General features: G+C 42.8%; 1 protein-coding gene across 1 annotated transcript in view; it reads right to left on the bottom strand.

Moving 5' to 3' along the window:
* Positions 1–4,683: 4,683 nt before the first annotated feature.
* LOC101409147 (aldehyde oxidase 4) overlaps positions 4,684–17,459 on the bottom strand; it is a 57,854-nt gene continuing 45,078 nt past the window's right edge. Inside the window, exons 28-35 of the mRNA XM_004426779.3 lie at positions 16,264–16,392; positions 11,879–11,953; positions 11,001–11,053; positions 10,386–10,500; positions 10,136–10,201; positions 7,814–7,999; positions 5,581–5,748; positions 4,684–4,737 (exon numbers count right to left, since the gene is read on the bottom strand). Coding sequence (XP_004426836.1) covers positions 4,684–4,737; positions 5,581–5,748; positions 7,814–7,999; positions 10,136–10,201; positions 10,386–10,500; positions 11,001–11,053; positions 11,879–11,953; positions 16,264–16,392 — 846 coding nt within the window. The remainder of the gene's footprint in view (positions 4,738–5,580; positions 5,749–7,813; positions 8,000–10,135; positions 10,202–10,385; positions 10,501–11,000; positions 11,054–11,878; positions 11,954–16,263; positions 16,393–17,459) is intronic.

Genomic DNA, 17,459 nt, shown 5'->3' with positions numbered 1-17,459 from the left:
ATTTGAGGCACAACAGCAAAACTAGCATGAATTTCTTTTTCCTTCTTCACAATTTCATGGATAGAAGATTCGTTCTTACCTTATATCTTAGCAACCTCAGCATATGATTTTTTTTCTTTCCTTGTTAAGTCAAGAACTTGCACCTTTTCACTTAAAGGAAGCACTTTATGCTTCTCTTTGGCATAGCTGAATTGCCAGCATCACTGCTCTTATGCTTTGGGGCCATTATCAGGTAAAATATGGGCGACCTGAACACAAGCACTGAGAGACTGAGACAGTCCATCTGATAACCCAGAGGACTACTTAGTGACTAACGGAGAGTGGCATATACAACGTGGACCTGCTGGACAAAGATGATTCACGTCCCACGTGGGATGGAGCAGGATGGCGTGAGATTTCATCACACTACTCAGAATGGCGTGCACTTTAAAACTTATGAATTTTTTATTTCTGGAATTTTCCATTTAATATTTTCAGACTGCAGTTGACTGCAGGTAACTGAAACTGCAGATAAAGGGGAACTGTTGCACACAAATTCTAAATAAAATACTAGTGAATAGACTCCAGCAATGTATTAAGGGATAATATATCAAGTAGAGTTTATTTCTGGGACACAGGGGGTTCAATATCAGAAATCTACCACATTATTAAATCTAACTTTGTCTGCTGTTACATGAAAATAAAGGCAGAAAACTGTTCAAATCAATAGATGCTATTGAGTTACTTGATAAAATTCAGCAGCCATTCTTAAGAAAAACTCTAAACCAAAGAGAACAGGAAGACACCAATGAAATAAGAGTATTTATAAAAACCAATAACTAATATTATCCTTACAGGCAAAATTTAAAAAAAATTCAGTTAAAATCATGGATTAGGTAAGAATGCCCTTTCTTAGCATTACTGGGTAATATTACCTTGGAGGTTACAACAAATGCAGTAAGATAATGGAAAAGTGAAATAACTGGTATAGATTGATGTCAACATTGGAAGAGAAGAAAACGATCTAGTCATTGGATGTAATATAAATATTGAAAAATCAATAGTTTTTGTTACTATACAAATACATGCTTAAAAATGGAAGTGGAAAAGTATTCCCTTCACAGTAGTTCCAAGACACAGAATACTCAGAATAACCTTAATCAAAAAAATTTAAAAAGTATAGATCTACGCATGAAACAAAAGATGAAAAGTCAATATAAAAAGTCAATTCTCTTAAAGTTAATATATAAATTTAATACAATTCTAATTAGAATCCCACCTAGGTTTTTAGGAGAAATTGGATAAAATGCTTTTTTATTTCGTATGAGACCAAACAGCTAAGAGGAATGTGAAAAATAACGGTGGCAATAACTTGCCACATACACGTATTAAAATGGTATTGGCATAAAGATAGAAAAATTAAATCAGTGGAATTGATGAAAGAATCTAAAAATAGATCCCAGTATATATGTGAATTTAATAAATACAAAAGAGGTAGTCTCTCATAGTATTCTCCTTGGCAAGTGAATTAATAGAATGACCTGAGGACCAAAATTCTTTGACTAAAATTTTTGGAAAATGTTAGATATTAAATATGTATTAACCTTATAATTAACACTTAAGCATTCTCATGACTTTTTGGGATAAATTTATGTTTTCTTTAACGCTTCCTACAGACCTGCCTTCTGTTAACCCAGGGCTCCGAGTTGTAAAGCTCTGCAGAAAGTCGTACCTTCTTGAACACTTCTACATGTCACTGATTTATGCAGGGCAAATCCATTTTCTTGACCTAGTATCAATTTCAGATGATGAAACTCAGGTAAGAGACTTTTCTCTGGAGTTCTATTTATAATTAATTACAGCACCAGGCACACAGAATGCAGATAACTGAGTTCAATCAAATGCATTGGAATAGGTAAGGAAAGCATATGGCAAACATGTAATGTGGCATTTCTGGAGCAAGTCCTGACTTGTTACATATATATGCAAATTGTGTATTTCTTTGAATGTAAAATTATTCTTTTCTATAGAGGTAAATTCATCCAGTGTGTAACTAAATGTGATTTACTACTTATATCTATGTAAGATTTGCATATTAATAAACTCACAAATCAGGAAGAATCACTTTCATAGATCTCTGTGGTAGACATGGAGGTGAGGTGTCCAGATCCCTTTTTGAGAAAGGATTTGCCACCCAGCTTCAGGGGCTCGGTCAGCACGTGCCCTCCAGCCGCCAGCTCCTAGAGGGTCTGCATCAGGGGCAGAGAACCTCCGTCCTCAAGGTCACGCCCTTCCCGGAGCAGCCGCATCGGTGACAGTGATGTGGGGTACACAGGCCCTACCATTTCAGCCTGAGTGGGACAACGCTGTGGGGCGATGCTTGCTCCGTGGCTCCCGCTGGGTTCCTGATGCTTCAAGGGCCTGCATCGCAGCTGGACTTCTCCCTCTGCCAATTCTGCTTCCTCAGCTTTCTCTTCTCAGGTATTGATCCCCAAGAAATATGCTGCCCCCCAAACTCTGTCTCAGCATCTGCTTCCAGAAAACTCAACCTGTGATACTACGTGTGCCGATAGTGTGAATTTACATCATTGAAAGTATCAAGTGCAGAGGATTTAAAGATTCTTCCTTAAAAGAAACAACATAGATTTCCAAGCCCTCCTGTCCCAACCCTCTTTTTGACCTCTCCCATTTCTAAAGCCTGAGTGCGTGCGAGTGTCTGCAGGGTCGAGATACTGAAGGGAGATCAACTTAACTACCACCACCTCGACTCCACTCCCCAGTGCTTTTGTAGGCTGGTACAAAACTGTTCCATCGTAAACTTTTCGTCCGGGAGAAGCGGGACATGCTCGGCCCACAGACGCTTTAAGTTGAAAGAAGAGCAACAAGTGTAGCTCCTACCACATGTTATTTCTCTTCTGACAAACTTTTATTGGGCCTGTAATTCAGCAACAGTAACGGTAAGTTTCTCGAGTAACAAGCAGTTCTGCGAACAGTTAATAAAAAATCATGTGCTTTTATCACCGACAGTGTGCTTGACTGTTTACTGAGTCCATGGGTTAAAAAGACGGTCTCTTACACCTTTAACACAACTATCACTGTAATAACGTTTAAAATTAGACAGACGATAACCGATATTTATCTAAATTAGTAATGTGGATTAAGTAATACAATAGACACTACAAACTGTCAAATTTTAAAGACATTAGAATATTAATCCTATGTTTGAAACCTGCTATCCTTTAAAATGTACTATTTTTGTAAATACTTCCTCCCTAACCTCAATTCTTCAAGTTAATTAAATACTGCTGAAAAGATCAGACTTATTTTGTAAAAATTCAATTTCTGTGTTATCAGAGGCCTTGCCGACATGGTCTATAAATACTTTTAAAATTAATTTCTGTTTGTGATAGAGGTGTCTTCCTATTTTACTCCTAGAAAAATATACCAGTGACCCTATTTTTACTGTTCTGTCTGGCACAATGAATTTTGTGGGTTGGGTTCTAGGCAATCTAGATTATTGGTAAATTCAAACAGACACTTAAAAACATATGGACACACATACACATGCACACACACTTCTCTTAGAATAAGAGACACTGACTGGTGAGCATTTTCTTTGGAAAGAGGCCATTCCTTTTTACCACCAGCCTTTTCTTCTTCTAATCTGGTCTAACACATATAAATAATTGCTATACACTTCTTCTTCCACCACAAAATTACTATTAATAAATGTAGAGCTTTAATATCTAGCACACAGATCTCCACAAGTGATTTAGTTTGTTTATTTGTGTTTTCAAACCTCACAGGGGACCAAACATCTTCTTTGGCATAAGACTTGCATTTCCTCAGGAAAATGCAATGTAAAAGAGCTAAGAAATAACTGAAAAGAACCCTGAGGGTTTTGTGCCCCTTTGATACGGCAAAAGGAAGGAGGTGCTGATTTCCTCTTTTAGACACTGAGCCAGAACAAGGGACTCCAGAGTGATTTGAGATCGTTGTTTTACTCAGCATGGTTTCCCAGGTGAGGAAGACGCTGTGCCACTTGCGTGCGTGGCTCACGGCAGGTGAGGACCGCTGGAAGTTTCCGGTTGTTTACTTCCCTAAGCCTCGTCTAAACAGGCCACATGGGGGTGGCAGGAACCTGAGCATTGCGGAGGGCCTGCAGTGCTGGAGACCACCAGAGCCGATTAAGAGCATTTCTCCCAACTCCATGTTCAGAGACCGCACGTCAGTGGCTTGGAGTTGGCCAAGGTGGGAGTATTTACACCATGGAAATTGGCAAACATTATAAACCATGGATTTTTCCAGGAGAGCCAGTTATTACCAGGACACCACTGGCTTTGGGGAATCTAGTCCTGAGAGTTCTGGTGGTGGATGACTTCATTGAACCATGAGCAGATTTCTGAAGAACAAAGCAAGATGAGTTGTTCCAGTGTAATAAAAACTCCACCATGTTTTAAAATCATGATGGTGTAGATCTTTGGATAGTGCAAAAGAAAAGAAGAATTTTTGATGCTAAGCTTCATTATACATTTTCGTGAAAAATTGCATCCTAAAACATAGTCATGCTGTGACCTAAACCACAGAGAATAATGAAAAATGCTAAAATTGTCCTTGACAATTGGGAACCAACATATATTTTTCTCTGGTTTGAAAATTTTAAGGTCAATCATGTATTCTTTCATTTTCTAAGAAAGCGTAGGATTAAGACACATGGATGGACCAAGGTGTAAAAGTTGAAGGATCATCTCTGGGAATCTAAAAAAATATCAAAAGAAGGAAGATGGTTATTAATAAAATGCTGTATGAAAAAAGTTGTAATTCAGAAGCAAATTTGTTTGTATAACAAGAACAGGTCAATGTCCATTTAATTCTCATCAAAATTATATAATTTTCATATTTATTTCAATCTTTGAGTCATGAATCTCCTTATCCTCATAACTTTTCTGTTTAGGATAAGATGCATCTTACCCAGAAGCCCTGTAATTTCAAAGGCATAAAGTGCACTCTAATTCTATACCAAAGACTCAGTGAGGGCTGCAGTAGGCAGTTCCAATATTCCCATTATAGGAATAGTCTTTGAGCATAGTTCTAGATATATTTTTAGCAGCTGGAAAGTGGAACTGTGTTCTATTAGTGTGTGATTACAAGGCATATCAAGATGGGCTCAGTGACTTGATATTATCTTTAAATTATTTTTATGAGTTTGCTTAACAAAAATTTTCTACATAATTGCCAAGATCAGATATCTATTTCATCTTTTTTGGTTATTGAGGTAATTAAAATACCACATCACTGCATTTTGATAAAATGTTTAAAAAAGTGACCTACTGCGTCCAGTTGCTATTAGCACTGGCTCAACTGAGTGTGCTTTTCTTTGGGATCTGAAACAATTAAAGTATCCTTTGAAGAGGTTCACTCACTTCAAAGCTACTGAGCTTTGAAACATATAGGAAGTAGCAAGTGGAGGCAAAATGAGAATTTTCATTGGTAAAGGTGAACCTGCCCTGTAATTTTTTCATGGTTATCAAATCCATACCAAGAATCTGAAAGTCCACATATCGGGTGATTACAAGAGGGACCTCTCCTCATCCCCCTTACCATGTCAGTAAACTGATCCACACAGGTCATCCTAATCAACTCAGGAGTTGCTGGGCTACTCAGGGTGAAGGTCTTGGTCAGCCCCCTCTCTCTGCGGGCAGCAGTCACTGCATCATATATGGCGAACAGCACGGAGGATCCCAAGAACATTCCAGCCTCACCCAATCCCTGAGAGGAGGGCAAAAGGCTGTCAGAAATCCATGGTTCTTTTAGGACTAATTTGTGTACACACTCACACACACACACACACACACACCACGCACACTCACCTCTGCTGGCTTTATAATCCTGAGAATGGAGAGCATCTGAATTGCCAGAATTGAACTGCCCCCATGCTTATTTGTGTGTGGGGTCCTCCTCAGAGTAGCTCATGAAAATGCCTCAGGACATGAGGAGAGCAGGGCAGCTAAAAATTCCTGTTCCTTTGCCCAGGTAAAGTCCTGAAGACTGAAGCCCTTTGGTGCCTAGGATACTTCAACTTGGGCTCCAGACCATTTATGTTTAACTCAAAACCGAAACAAAACAACCACAATCTTTGTAGCTGTGCTTGGAAGACAGTGAGGTGGTTGCCTCTGGAGAGTGGACTGTTGAAGTTTTCATTTGTGCTAATTTCCCTGGCGTGTGTTGGATGCCAGAGTAGATAAAGGCTATCCCAGGCTTTGGTTTTCACTCTGGAGCAAATGTGGAGGGAGAGGTGGAGCTGGTGGAAGGAGAGGTTTCCTCTGAGGTGAGGAGGAGAGTGTGAGAGCGGAGAGGTCTGGTGCCCTATTTGGAGCAGAACTGGCAGGGAGATGGCTAGACCCCAAGAGGCAGGGTTGTGTCGGGACGGTCTTTAGAGATGTCCCTGGCCAAAGCCTGGTGCAGAAGTGGAGACAGAGGCCATTCAGACAGGAAGTCTCACCTTCCTTCCAAGCTTGACCTACTCGTAAGAAAGAGAGAGAATTCCCTGAAAACCTAAGGTTAAAGTTGCCATCTGTCGGGCCAGATGTGGGCTCCGAATAGAACTTAGGTTGGAGAAGTTGTGTTTTTTGCACACTTGTGTTTGAGAACCCTTTTGTAGGTCTTTATGGGCCAGTTAGAGCCCACGAGCTCCAGGAAGCATGGGGTCAACACCTCTTGTACCAGTGGCTATTAACACGTCAGAGCAAACAGTCAGCGAGAAACTTGTTTGAAAGCCCATTCTGATCAAGGGATGGTGGGGGAGAGGCAGTGTGAGCAGAAAGAATTGAGTCTGGAGGACATATGGGAAGGGTGCAGAAAAGAAAGCTCTGGGCTGGTGAAGTTTGCCTACAATTTCAGTTTTATCTCATGGTGGCACTTAGCCTAGTGAACCAAGATGTCTGACTCCTTCTTGAACCTTCTTGGTTGATCTAAATTTGTTTCATGATCTCTCTCAAGAGTGAAGACTCTACTTGGGCTTCTGGAGTCAGTGAGCGGCCCTCCGCTACAGGTTTGCTTTTCTTTTCCCTTCTCCTTTTGGGATTTGCAATTCAAAGGAGTAAGCAATTCAAGGAACTGTTTTTTCATTATGTCTTGAAACAGTAAGTTGTTATGGGCTGAATTGTGTCCCCCCCCCCAAACTCATATGTTGAAGTCCTAACTACTCCCCCCCATACCCCAGAATGTGACTGTATTTGGAGATAAAGTCTTTTTTTTTTTGTGAGATCAGCCCTGTGCTAAAATCTGCCAATCCTCCTCTTTTTTTTTTTTTTTTTTTTGCTGAGGAAGACTGGCCCTGGGCTAACATCCGTGCGCATCTTCCTCCACTTTATATGGGATGTCACCACAGCATGGCTTGCCAAGCAATGTGTCGGTGTGTGCCTGGGATCCGAACCGGCAAACCCTGGGCCGCTGCAGCAGAGCGCGCGCACTTAACTGCTTGCGCCACTGGGCCTGCCCCAGAGATAAAGTCTTTATAGAGATGATTTAAGTTAAAATGAGGTCTTTAGGGTCGGCCCTAATCCAATACGACTAGTGTCCTTATAAGGAAGGAAATGAGGACACAGAGAAACATCAGAAGCGTGCACACACACAGGGATGACCATGTGAGGACACAGCGAGAAGGTGGCCATCTGCAAACCAAAGAGAGACCTCAGAAGAAGTCAGACCTTGATCTCAGACTTCCAGCTTCAAGAACTGTGAGAAAATATCTCTCTGTTGTTTAAGGCACCCAGTTGGTGGTCTTTTGTTATCGCAGCCTTAGCAAACTAATACAGAGGTCTTGAGTTCTTACCTTGGATGAGTAGATGGCTATGGGATTTTGGGAACGCACCAAAGTGACATAGAACTCTTCTGGTATCTCAGTGACAGTGGGGATTTTGTAGTCATCTGGACTCCGAGAATAAAGCACACCTTCTGGGGAGTATTTCAGTTCTTCTATGGTATATAATCCCATGCCTTGAATAAACGCTCCTTCAATCTACAGGCAAAAATTTCACAGTGTATAAGTATATGATATTGGTCGAATAAATATTCCAATGTGACTGAAAATGGAGCTCTGAACCATAGTAAGGCAGTCTTGAAAGCACTGCCGTGGATTTTACAAAGGGTCCTTCAGGATCTGGTGCCTGCCATCTTGCCTGGCCTCATTCCCAGCTCTTCTCGCTCAGGTATCCCACACCCCAGGGACGTGACACTTGTCACATTCTCCTAGTACACCAGGTGCGTTCAGCTCTCCAAGTCTTTGTAAGTGCAGTCCTGACTCTCTTCACGGCTCTCCACCTCAGCTTGTCCACCTGCAGACGCCTATTTATCCTTCAAGTCCCAGCTGATGAATTACTGCCTGTTTGGAGCCTTCTGGATCCTCCCACCATCCCCTGGGTGGATTTAGGAAGCGCTTCCTCCAGGCTCATGGCATCCTGAGCACATTCCCCCATCACAGTGGCACTCAGAGGGTATTTTCCTTGTTCACCTCTCTCACTAGTTTACAAGCATACCAAGGCCCGGCCTTCTCGTATTCTGTTCTTAGCATGGTGCCTGGTACATAGAGTCTCAATAAATGCCTGTTGAATTAGACGAAAAAGGAGCTAACATTAAAGGATCATGAACTAGAATACGTGGAACCAGGACACTGCAGTTTATTGTAATATCTGAATTTCTTTACTTCCCTTTATAAATTACTGTGGAGAGTAGATCAGCGTTAAATAGAGTGGGTGGGAAGAAATATTTTTTATTGAATTAAATACTTTTATTAAATTATATACTTATTGAAAGCCATGTTGAGTTCTATTTACACACTCTTATGCTCTAGGAAAAAGTCCCTTTTAAAGGAGGTGTCTGCCTGGAGTTATAAAAATCGAAAGAGAGTTATAGTTTGCATTTTATTGAAATGTAAAATTTAGGAATAAGGTAAACACATTTAAACACTAAATTTGGATATTTCCAAACGCTTGTCCCTAAAGGAAAAGAACAAAGTCCCAGAGTTCCAGTTTAACACCCTTCTGTTTTCTTTCCTTTTCCAACGTGACAAATGTAGGGTTTTCCTGATGGTAGCATCTCCCTTTCTGCCTTTGCTTGAGTATTAAAGAGGCAGGAATGGCTGGGAGGAGGGGGAAAGGAAGAGGAGGGGAGGCCGGGCCTGGGCTAGCTGTGGTTCTCACACTTTACAGGCTTAAGATGGACTTCAGGTGCAGGTTAAATGTGCAGATACCAAGTCCCAGCCTGGCAAAGTTGGGCCCGGGTGGGCCCAGGACTCCGTGTTTCCAATAAACACTATAGGTGCTTCTGTTGCAGAGCCGGAGGACCACATTTCGAGAAACACTGAGGGACCAATAAAATTGTTCCCTATAAAGCCCACTGGCTAAGCGAGGTAAACCAGTCTCTTAGGACTTAGGATGGCGGGAAGCTGTCGGCAGATGACAGCACCGCATGCCTGTTGGGTGTGAGGCCAAGCTGCTCAACCGCTCCAGATTGCTGCTCCGGTGTAGACTGTGGACCAGCTGCCTAGCCTCACCTGGGAGCAGCTGGCAGATCTGGAGAGGGCTGATGAGGCCGGTCCATTGGCCCCACCTTGAGTAACAAGGTCAGAAAAGAAGCAAAGCTACACCAACAGCTGGAAAGGTTTTAACCTGAAGTTTAAAAAGACTTTGGGTGTGTTCATTTTAGTTATTTGCAAGATAAAAATCAGAATTAAATTCAGCAAGAGGGGAAAAATTGTGTTTAAGCATTTTTTCCCTTAGAATTCTCTAAATTGTGCAGTCTGTTTAAATTCAATATTAATATGAATACTAATATAATTTTATTATTATGTATTTATATAATCTTCCTTAATTATGAACATATTAATGTTCATTGAAGAAAAATTGGAAAGTACCGAGAATTACAGAGCAGAATATTCACGCATATTCCTGCCACGCAAAGACAACAATTGTTAACTTTTTCTTGAAATTTTCTTCCAATGTTTTATCTATTTGTGTGTTTGTGTGTGCATGTAATATATAATATATATTGCAGAATACTTGCACCAGGTATAAACAGTGTTCGGAGGACTCTGGAAAATACTATTCTGAATGGAATTGACCAAAAGTCCCCGTGGGGTGGTTCTGGTATCACACACCTGTCCAATGTCCAGGGCTGGGTTTATGCTGAAAGCAGCATCCACGAAGATGTCAGTCCTAAGGAGCTGTGCCGAGAGAAATATATAATGGAAAATATTATTTATTTAGAATAGAGCTTTACTAAGATGACAGATCTGTCCCTGGTTCTTCCAGTGGGACAATCAAATTGATTATTATTTACAGCATAGAAAACACATCAATATTTGTGTCTACACTATGAAGATGGTGAACAGGAATGTTGCTCTTTACCTTATGAGCCCCGGTCAGACAGTCGACTTCAACCTCAGAACAGGATGCTCCATAGACATAATATGGAAAAGCGTTACCTTCCTCCTTCTCCCAGTCCATATTCGTCTGGTAGCCTCTGAGAAGACAAGTCAGGAGTGAAAGGAATAGGCGCTTTCCACACTAGTGGTCTGATCACCGGCTGCGCTCTGGGTTCTGGAGATGAATAGAGTATTCCCCGCCCCCCGAAAATGCAACCCCCGCCTTGTCCCCAGGGCCGAAGGCCTCCCTCCACCTTCTCCTGCGAGGGGGGCTGTGCTGATCAGAGCTGCAAGGGTACCATGCAGACACAGGGAGAAGGTCCACTCGTGTCTGACCCTTCCCTCCAGCGCACAGTGACTGGGATGGTCAGAGTGTGTGTAGATAGCTATGGTGTCCCTGCTGGCTGGTAAACAGCGGCTGCCCCAAGGAGTCCCTACCCTCCTCCAGCTCTCCGTCCCTGTCTGCAGGACCCATGACTGAAGGGTTACACCGGGCGGGCACAGCAGAGCTCCAGTGTTCTCGGGCATCTGTCAGACTAATGAGCACACACCATCCCTGCCCAAGTGTAACCCAAGCCACAGTAAAAACATCCCTTACTTGAAATATCCAGTAGTAGAGAGACTGATGGATTCCTCGAAGGCTTTTGCAATCTGGAAGAGATGATTGGTTACAAAGAAATATAAGTTTAGGGAAGGTAACGAGAAACGCCTTCCATGCTGGGCTTGCCTCCTCTCGTTTGCACTGAGCTCTGCACCCGCACACACCTTGAGCGAGACTTCCGCCTTGTACAAGCCACAGATCACGCTTTTCAAGGGAAGAGCTTAAAGGCAGCTGCTCGCTGTGCTCTGACCCTCCATTTTTGGGGATTGCACAGTGTAAAATCTATTACTTTTCACCCTTTTTGGCTTTGTACATTAGGGAGGAGGCTAGGCCATATTCGTGTACTTATGTACATAAGTAAGTACACAGGTACATATATATGTATGTATACACACATATGTATGTGTATGTATGCATGCATGTATTCTTACTCTGCTTTTTTCCCAAATGATTCGGTTGGCTGTCTCAGTATATTATGTCAGCTTCCTTGCTGGAGTAAACTGGCGGGGCTGGGAATAATAACACTAATGGTAATTGTAATAAGAATTGTTATTAAAACTAGAATGGTCCTGTGACAGGAGGACTGCTTTTACCTCCATGGCTCTGGTGAGGGACGAGGGGACGCCTGTCCCTCAGAGCCAGCATGAGAGGGTGAGGCACAAGCCCAGGAGGGAGCCCAGGCTGATCGGGCTCTGTGGGAAATCAGGCTCCGAAACAAAGTGAAATTTCAGCCAACACAGACAGCTCTTTCACTCTTTTGGAAAAACAGGAGTAAATGCTAATAAATGTTTTGTTCTTGAGTGGGCATCACCAACCAGCCCACGCACTTGGGACTGTCACCTTTTCCCGGCAGGGATAACGAAGAGAACACTTACCCAGTCCTCCCAGCTTCCCTGGGGGTTCTTCCTGATGACGGGCTGAAGACGGGCCATGAGGATTTGGCAGGCGTTCTAAAAATAAACGTTTGAAATGACACCAGAAATAAAAGGCACAGGGAACAGCAAAATGTTAAGCATTTAAATCAATTCCAGCGCAGACTGTCCGTTCCGTGGACCTCTTCCTAGTCCTCTAGACAGGGTTTCTGAAACGTGAGTAACGTATGGAACTTCTCTGAAGGAGGCAACTATTCTTGTGGATCCTGCAGTGTAGACTTAAAATTATTTTTATTGTAATGTTTAAATACATGCTAACATAAAGCTAGGTAGAATCCCCTTAGAGTTATAGCTCTTCTATAACTCTAAAGCAAAAATAAAAGGACAAAGCACGCAAACCAATCTACATACCAATAAAATTCAAAATAACATTAATTTCGTTGATCGATGATGCTGTTTTTCTGAGGCTAAACTGCTGCCTGGAACGTGGAGAAAGTCTTGACTGCTGTGGCTCACAGACTCTGGGGTTTGGCGTGCCTATTGCATGCTGGTTGATGGGGCATTTTTCTCTCCACTCTGCTTATTAAAATTGCCACTCGATTTTCATCTGCACCCTATACCTTGCCATCATCTGCTCTGTACTGGGCAATAAAATATCCTTCAGGTATTAAGCCCATCTCTGCTGTTTTCTTGTTGCCTTGACACAAAGTGTACTTCTAGGTCCCAAATGTGGGCAGAGATCTCATGCAAAACTCCACGTATAAAGTGGTCATTCTGGTGATGCAAAGTGTGCTTGTTTTCATTTTTAAAAGATTGTCACTGAAATGAAAATAAAAATGATTGAGGTGGAATCTTGTACCCCGAGATTATAGGCGTCCCGCTGAGCCCCGGCAGTCAGTGGCCTCTGCTGGGCTTTCAGTCTTAATTCAAACACAAATCTGTTTACATGTCTGCCCTTACTTACGCATCTCAGCCTCAAAACCTCCCTCATGCCCTCTCTTGGTTTCCGTTCCTTCTATTCTATCATCCCCTCTTTGGGGAATGGTCTCTGGCTTCTCATGCATTAGGGAGATCCCTGTTTTCATAAATCTCTCTTCGCTGGTTCGTTTGGTTTTCAATCACTGACCTCATTTCAAATGGATACCTTCCGAAGAGCGCCACAGCCAAGGCAAACCTAAGCCGTAGAGTTCCTGCCTGTGCAAATATCAGCCGTTCTTCCCTTACGGGCCCTGGCCACGTACTCGTGTGCATCACTTCACACACAACAGTCTGATGGTCTCCTAAGGTCAGCTCTCCCTTTAAGAGAGTGAGACGTAGAGAACATTTGTCATTCTTTTGTGACCTCCTGAACGCCTTTCTCTGTATGGAGAATTCTCTCACCTTCTATTCCTTGGGTAGGGTCACCATCCCCTATCGAAGCTCCAAATGCCAGATACTAATTTTTCCAGCTTTCTTTGCATTATAGAAAATTTCAAAATACACAAAAGTAGAGAGAATAGTACAATGTTTCCCCTTATATCCTTTATTCAGCTTCAACAATGAGCATTTATGCCGCAGCCTCACCCCTCAGCTCTCTTTCTTCCCTCCTCTCCTACCTCGACCCCTTCGCTCTCTCTGCTCCTGCCACCCGGACCTCCTTGCAGATCCTTCCACGTGGCGAGCGAGCCCCCCGCTCCTGAGCACCTACACGCTCCTTCCCTCGCGGCATCCAGGACCAGGCTCCATGGCAGGCTTGGGTCCCCAATATGTGCCTTGCCTCATTTCCCTGCTGCCTTAGATAGCACCCAACACTTCCATTTTCTCTTTTCATCACCTCCTTTATTCTGATTCGCAACCTGCCGTTATGTTTCTTTTTCTTCTTCCATCTTTATTATTATATAATAATTTGTTATTTATTAACAGGATGTGAAGGGACATTTTCTGACTCATTTTGGGCTAAGGACCCAAAAGGATGAGACCAGAACAATAGGTGACAAATAGCCCCCTATTCCAAACCGAGGTGCTTGACCTCCTAAGCAGGTCATGCAGAGAAAGCGGCCATGAACTGTCCCTCCCCCACCACTGTGATATCGAAGGGTTGAAAGTGAAGAGACTGAAAGCTTGGCCTTAGGGAGAGGATTTCATTGGAGAAGGTCATTGGTGCGCTGGCGTCTCCATCTTCCCGGGGAGGAGGGGCAGGAAGGGCTTCTCCATCTCAAGCCTGGTGAGAGGTGCTTCAGAGCCACTCGGAGGGCTTGATACGCAGTCTCTGGAGCTGCAGGGCCCCGATGACCGGTGTCTACTTCTGAACTCAAGTCTACAGGTCAAACTGGGGCAGTAGAGGGCCGTCTCTGGGAGGCCGCTGGACTCCCACTGACCGCATGGCCTTCACAGGTGCACGTGACCTGGGTAGAACCTGTGACGTGGATCTCGCCAGGGGTAAATTTTTTTTTTCTAATTCACTGAATTCTCTGTATTTAACCATTCCATTTTAAGACAAAGTTGGAAGACAAAACCAAAATGAAATCAATTTTCCCTACTTGCTGCTTTCTTTGCTTTGTGGTATTTAATACTTAGTTAATCTCTACTTCTGTAGACATAAATGTACTAATGTTTGTTGATTTCCTAATCCATTTGCTCTTGCTTTTGTGTGTGTGTGTGTGTGTGTGTGAGGAAGACTGGCCCTGAGCTGACATCTGTTGCCAATCCTCCTCATTTTACTTGGGGAAGACTGGCCCTGAGCTGACATCTGTGCCAATCTTCCTCTATTTTGTACGTGGCTTATCGAGTGGTGTGTAGGTCCTCACCCGGGATCCAGACCCGCAAACCCCCAGCTGCCGAAGTAGGGCAAGTGAACTTAACCACTACACCACCACGCCGGCCCCTGCTCTTGTTTTTGATTTGAAATTTTTCTTTTGATTCAGAATTTTTCTATAAGGCATTTTTCTCTTATAGCCATTTCCTAGACTTTACTCCCATATAAATGACTTCAGTTTTAAAAAGAATTCTTGCGTTCTGAAATTAACAACTTCATCTTCCTCAGCCAATGGACAGTTTATTTACACCAAGGCTGGAGCCACTGTCCTCTTTGCAGCCCATGGGGCCTCAGCTTTTGCCTTTGAATAGATGTTTCCTTTGAACATCTGGAGTGATGGTTGACTGACAAAGACCTTACAGCCTTGGGAAGCTGTGAGTCTTTGTGAGCCCCGAAAGCTCTTCATAATCAACCCGCCATGGAAGCCCACTGAAGAGCTGCAGAAGGTCTGAAGGGCAATCAGATCAGAAACTGTCACTCCTTTCCTTCCAGGGAGACCCTCTGAATCTACTGAACACAGCTGTGCCCAAACCAGATGATGGAAGCCTGTGTGTGGAAAGGCTCTATTTTGAGATTTCCTACATTTTTAGACTTCACATGAAGAATTTTATTTTGTCTCAAAGGTGGCCTGGCAGTATTCACATAGTCCTAAAAGAAGTTTTCATGTTGCAAGTTGAACTTCACCCACTGACCTTTTAAAACAATCTTATTCTTATCTGTATGTTTGTGTGTGTGTATGCAACCATCACTTCTCTTTCCAATACTTTTTCATCACTCCAAACAGAAACTCTATAACCATTAAGCCATAACTCCTCATCTGCCCCTCCTCCCATCTCCTGGTAACCTTGAATCTCTAGATTTTAAAAGGACTCCACCTACAACGGCTCCTGCAGAGGGTGAGGTGCCTCAGTAGAGAGAGGCTGGAGGTGGCCTGGGGCTCAGGGTGGGGCTGGGGCAGGTCATAAGTGGCTAAAGCTATGGGAGAGGCATTGCCCATGTCAAAGTTGCCCAGAGCGACTCTCTAAGGAGCTCACAATGGCATCCACGACAGAAGGAGTCAGATTAACAAGCTCAGATCACGTTGACGCCCACCAAGTAAGATCTGTTCTGCCTCTTACCTCTGTGCTCTCTCTTCCTTGGACTTGACAAGGGTCTGAAATATAGGCTAGGAAGCTGAGGGGTGGAGGGGAGAACATGCAGGGAGGGAAATGGAGAGAAGCTACCCCACCCCCTTTCTATTTGCAGGCCCAAGCTGGGAAGTAGCAGAGACATTGCAATTTCAACTACATTTTGGAGTTTTGGACTGGACATTTTAATTATTGAAATGAGATGGTTTCTGTGAATAAAAGTGATCTATGGATTTTTAATTATCTTAGAGTGACTAAAAACATTATAGGTAGATTTGGGGGAGGGAAGAAGGAACCCACAGAGGGAGCTGCAACCACCTGGAGTCTTGGCTCTGCCAGTAATTAGTGACCTAGAACCAGCCCCCTGACCTCTCTCAGCCTCGGTCTCATCTTCCATAAAGGAAGGAGTGGGACAGGGTCCCTTCCAGTACTCTCATTGGGTGGCTGGGAAACGAAAGAAAAGTCACCTGCACGGCCTTCCCGTTGATGTCTGTCCCCATTGAGCCCGCTGTGAAGATGGCGTTGGGCACGGTGAAGGTGCTTGTTTCCGACAGGTGTATGTACGACTGGGGGATGTTCAGTTCGCGACTAGCCACCTGCCAGAAGTAGAAGAAAAATGTTATTTATTTCATTGCCTCTAAAAAAATTAAAAACCTTTAATTCTTTTGGGAACTAAGTATAAAACCTGACTATCCTATAGGGACAAACTTTTAAGTTTCATAAGTAGATTACGCGTTTGAAGATTTTAAATGGTACTGTAAAAGATACACTGCTTTCAGAGACATGTAGCCAAGCAAAGAATCGTTTTGTGCCGTCCTTTATGCCAGTTTCATAGGAGCCCTGTGGCTGCACGGTCACGCTGAGGGGTCTGGTTTAGTAGGACATGTGCAGGCGAGGCTGGGGTCTCCATCTTACTGTTTACCTTCATCTTCTCCTTGTGGTTTCCAGACAATTTAGCAGATTATATTTCCTTTGTGGGGCATTTTTTAGCCATAAGGGTTTTGTTATAAAGAAGCAAGATATGTCCAAAGAAGGCCCTGTGGATTTTTGTGATTTCCTAATTCCAAGCACACTATTAAATAATATTTTTTCCTTAAAGAAAATATCTTCTCTCTATTTTTCAGCGGGAGAGAAGATTTGCCCTTGCCCCACATTTTAAATTCAAATTTCATATTCAACATATTCTCATTTAACATTGAAAAAGAAGGGATTGCAAATAATCTCTTGCTCTGTCAACAGTACTAGAAACAGTTCTTTGAATTAGCACACATAATTGTTAGTCATGTGGAGTTCCTAAGTAGATTGTGAATTCTAAGAACATAATTTCTCATCCTATTAAACACATTTATTTCTAATGGAGATTTGAATGAACACTGTATTGCTTTGAGCAATTGTCATAAAGCTGAAAATATTTTATCTTTGAAAACTGAAATCATGTTTTTCAGAAGACCTATGGACTTGGTTCTGGAACATGCAGGAAGAATAATATGACATATTTCCTCAATTCTAACACGCACTTCCATCACCCCGCTGCATTTCTGTGTTCCTGAAATCAAAATGAGTCTCACAATTGATCTGTGATTTAACATGACAGTATTTCTCCTGCTCAACAAGAAAAAGCTGTTAACTGACTGTATGACGCTATCCTCTTCCACAATGGAGA

Source organism: Ceratotherium simum, chromosome 9 (assembly GCF_057802395.1).
Source record: "Ceratotherium simum simum isolate JZ-2026a chromosome 9, ASM5780239v1, whole genome shotgun sequence".
Classification (NCBI taxonomy): domain Eukaryota; kingdom Metazoa; phylum Chordata; class Mammalia; order Perissodactyla; family Rhinocerotidae; genus Ceratotherium; species Ceratotherium simum.
Note: the sequence above shows the minus strand (reverse complement) of the source record. Positions and strands in the feature narration are given on the sequence as shown.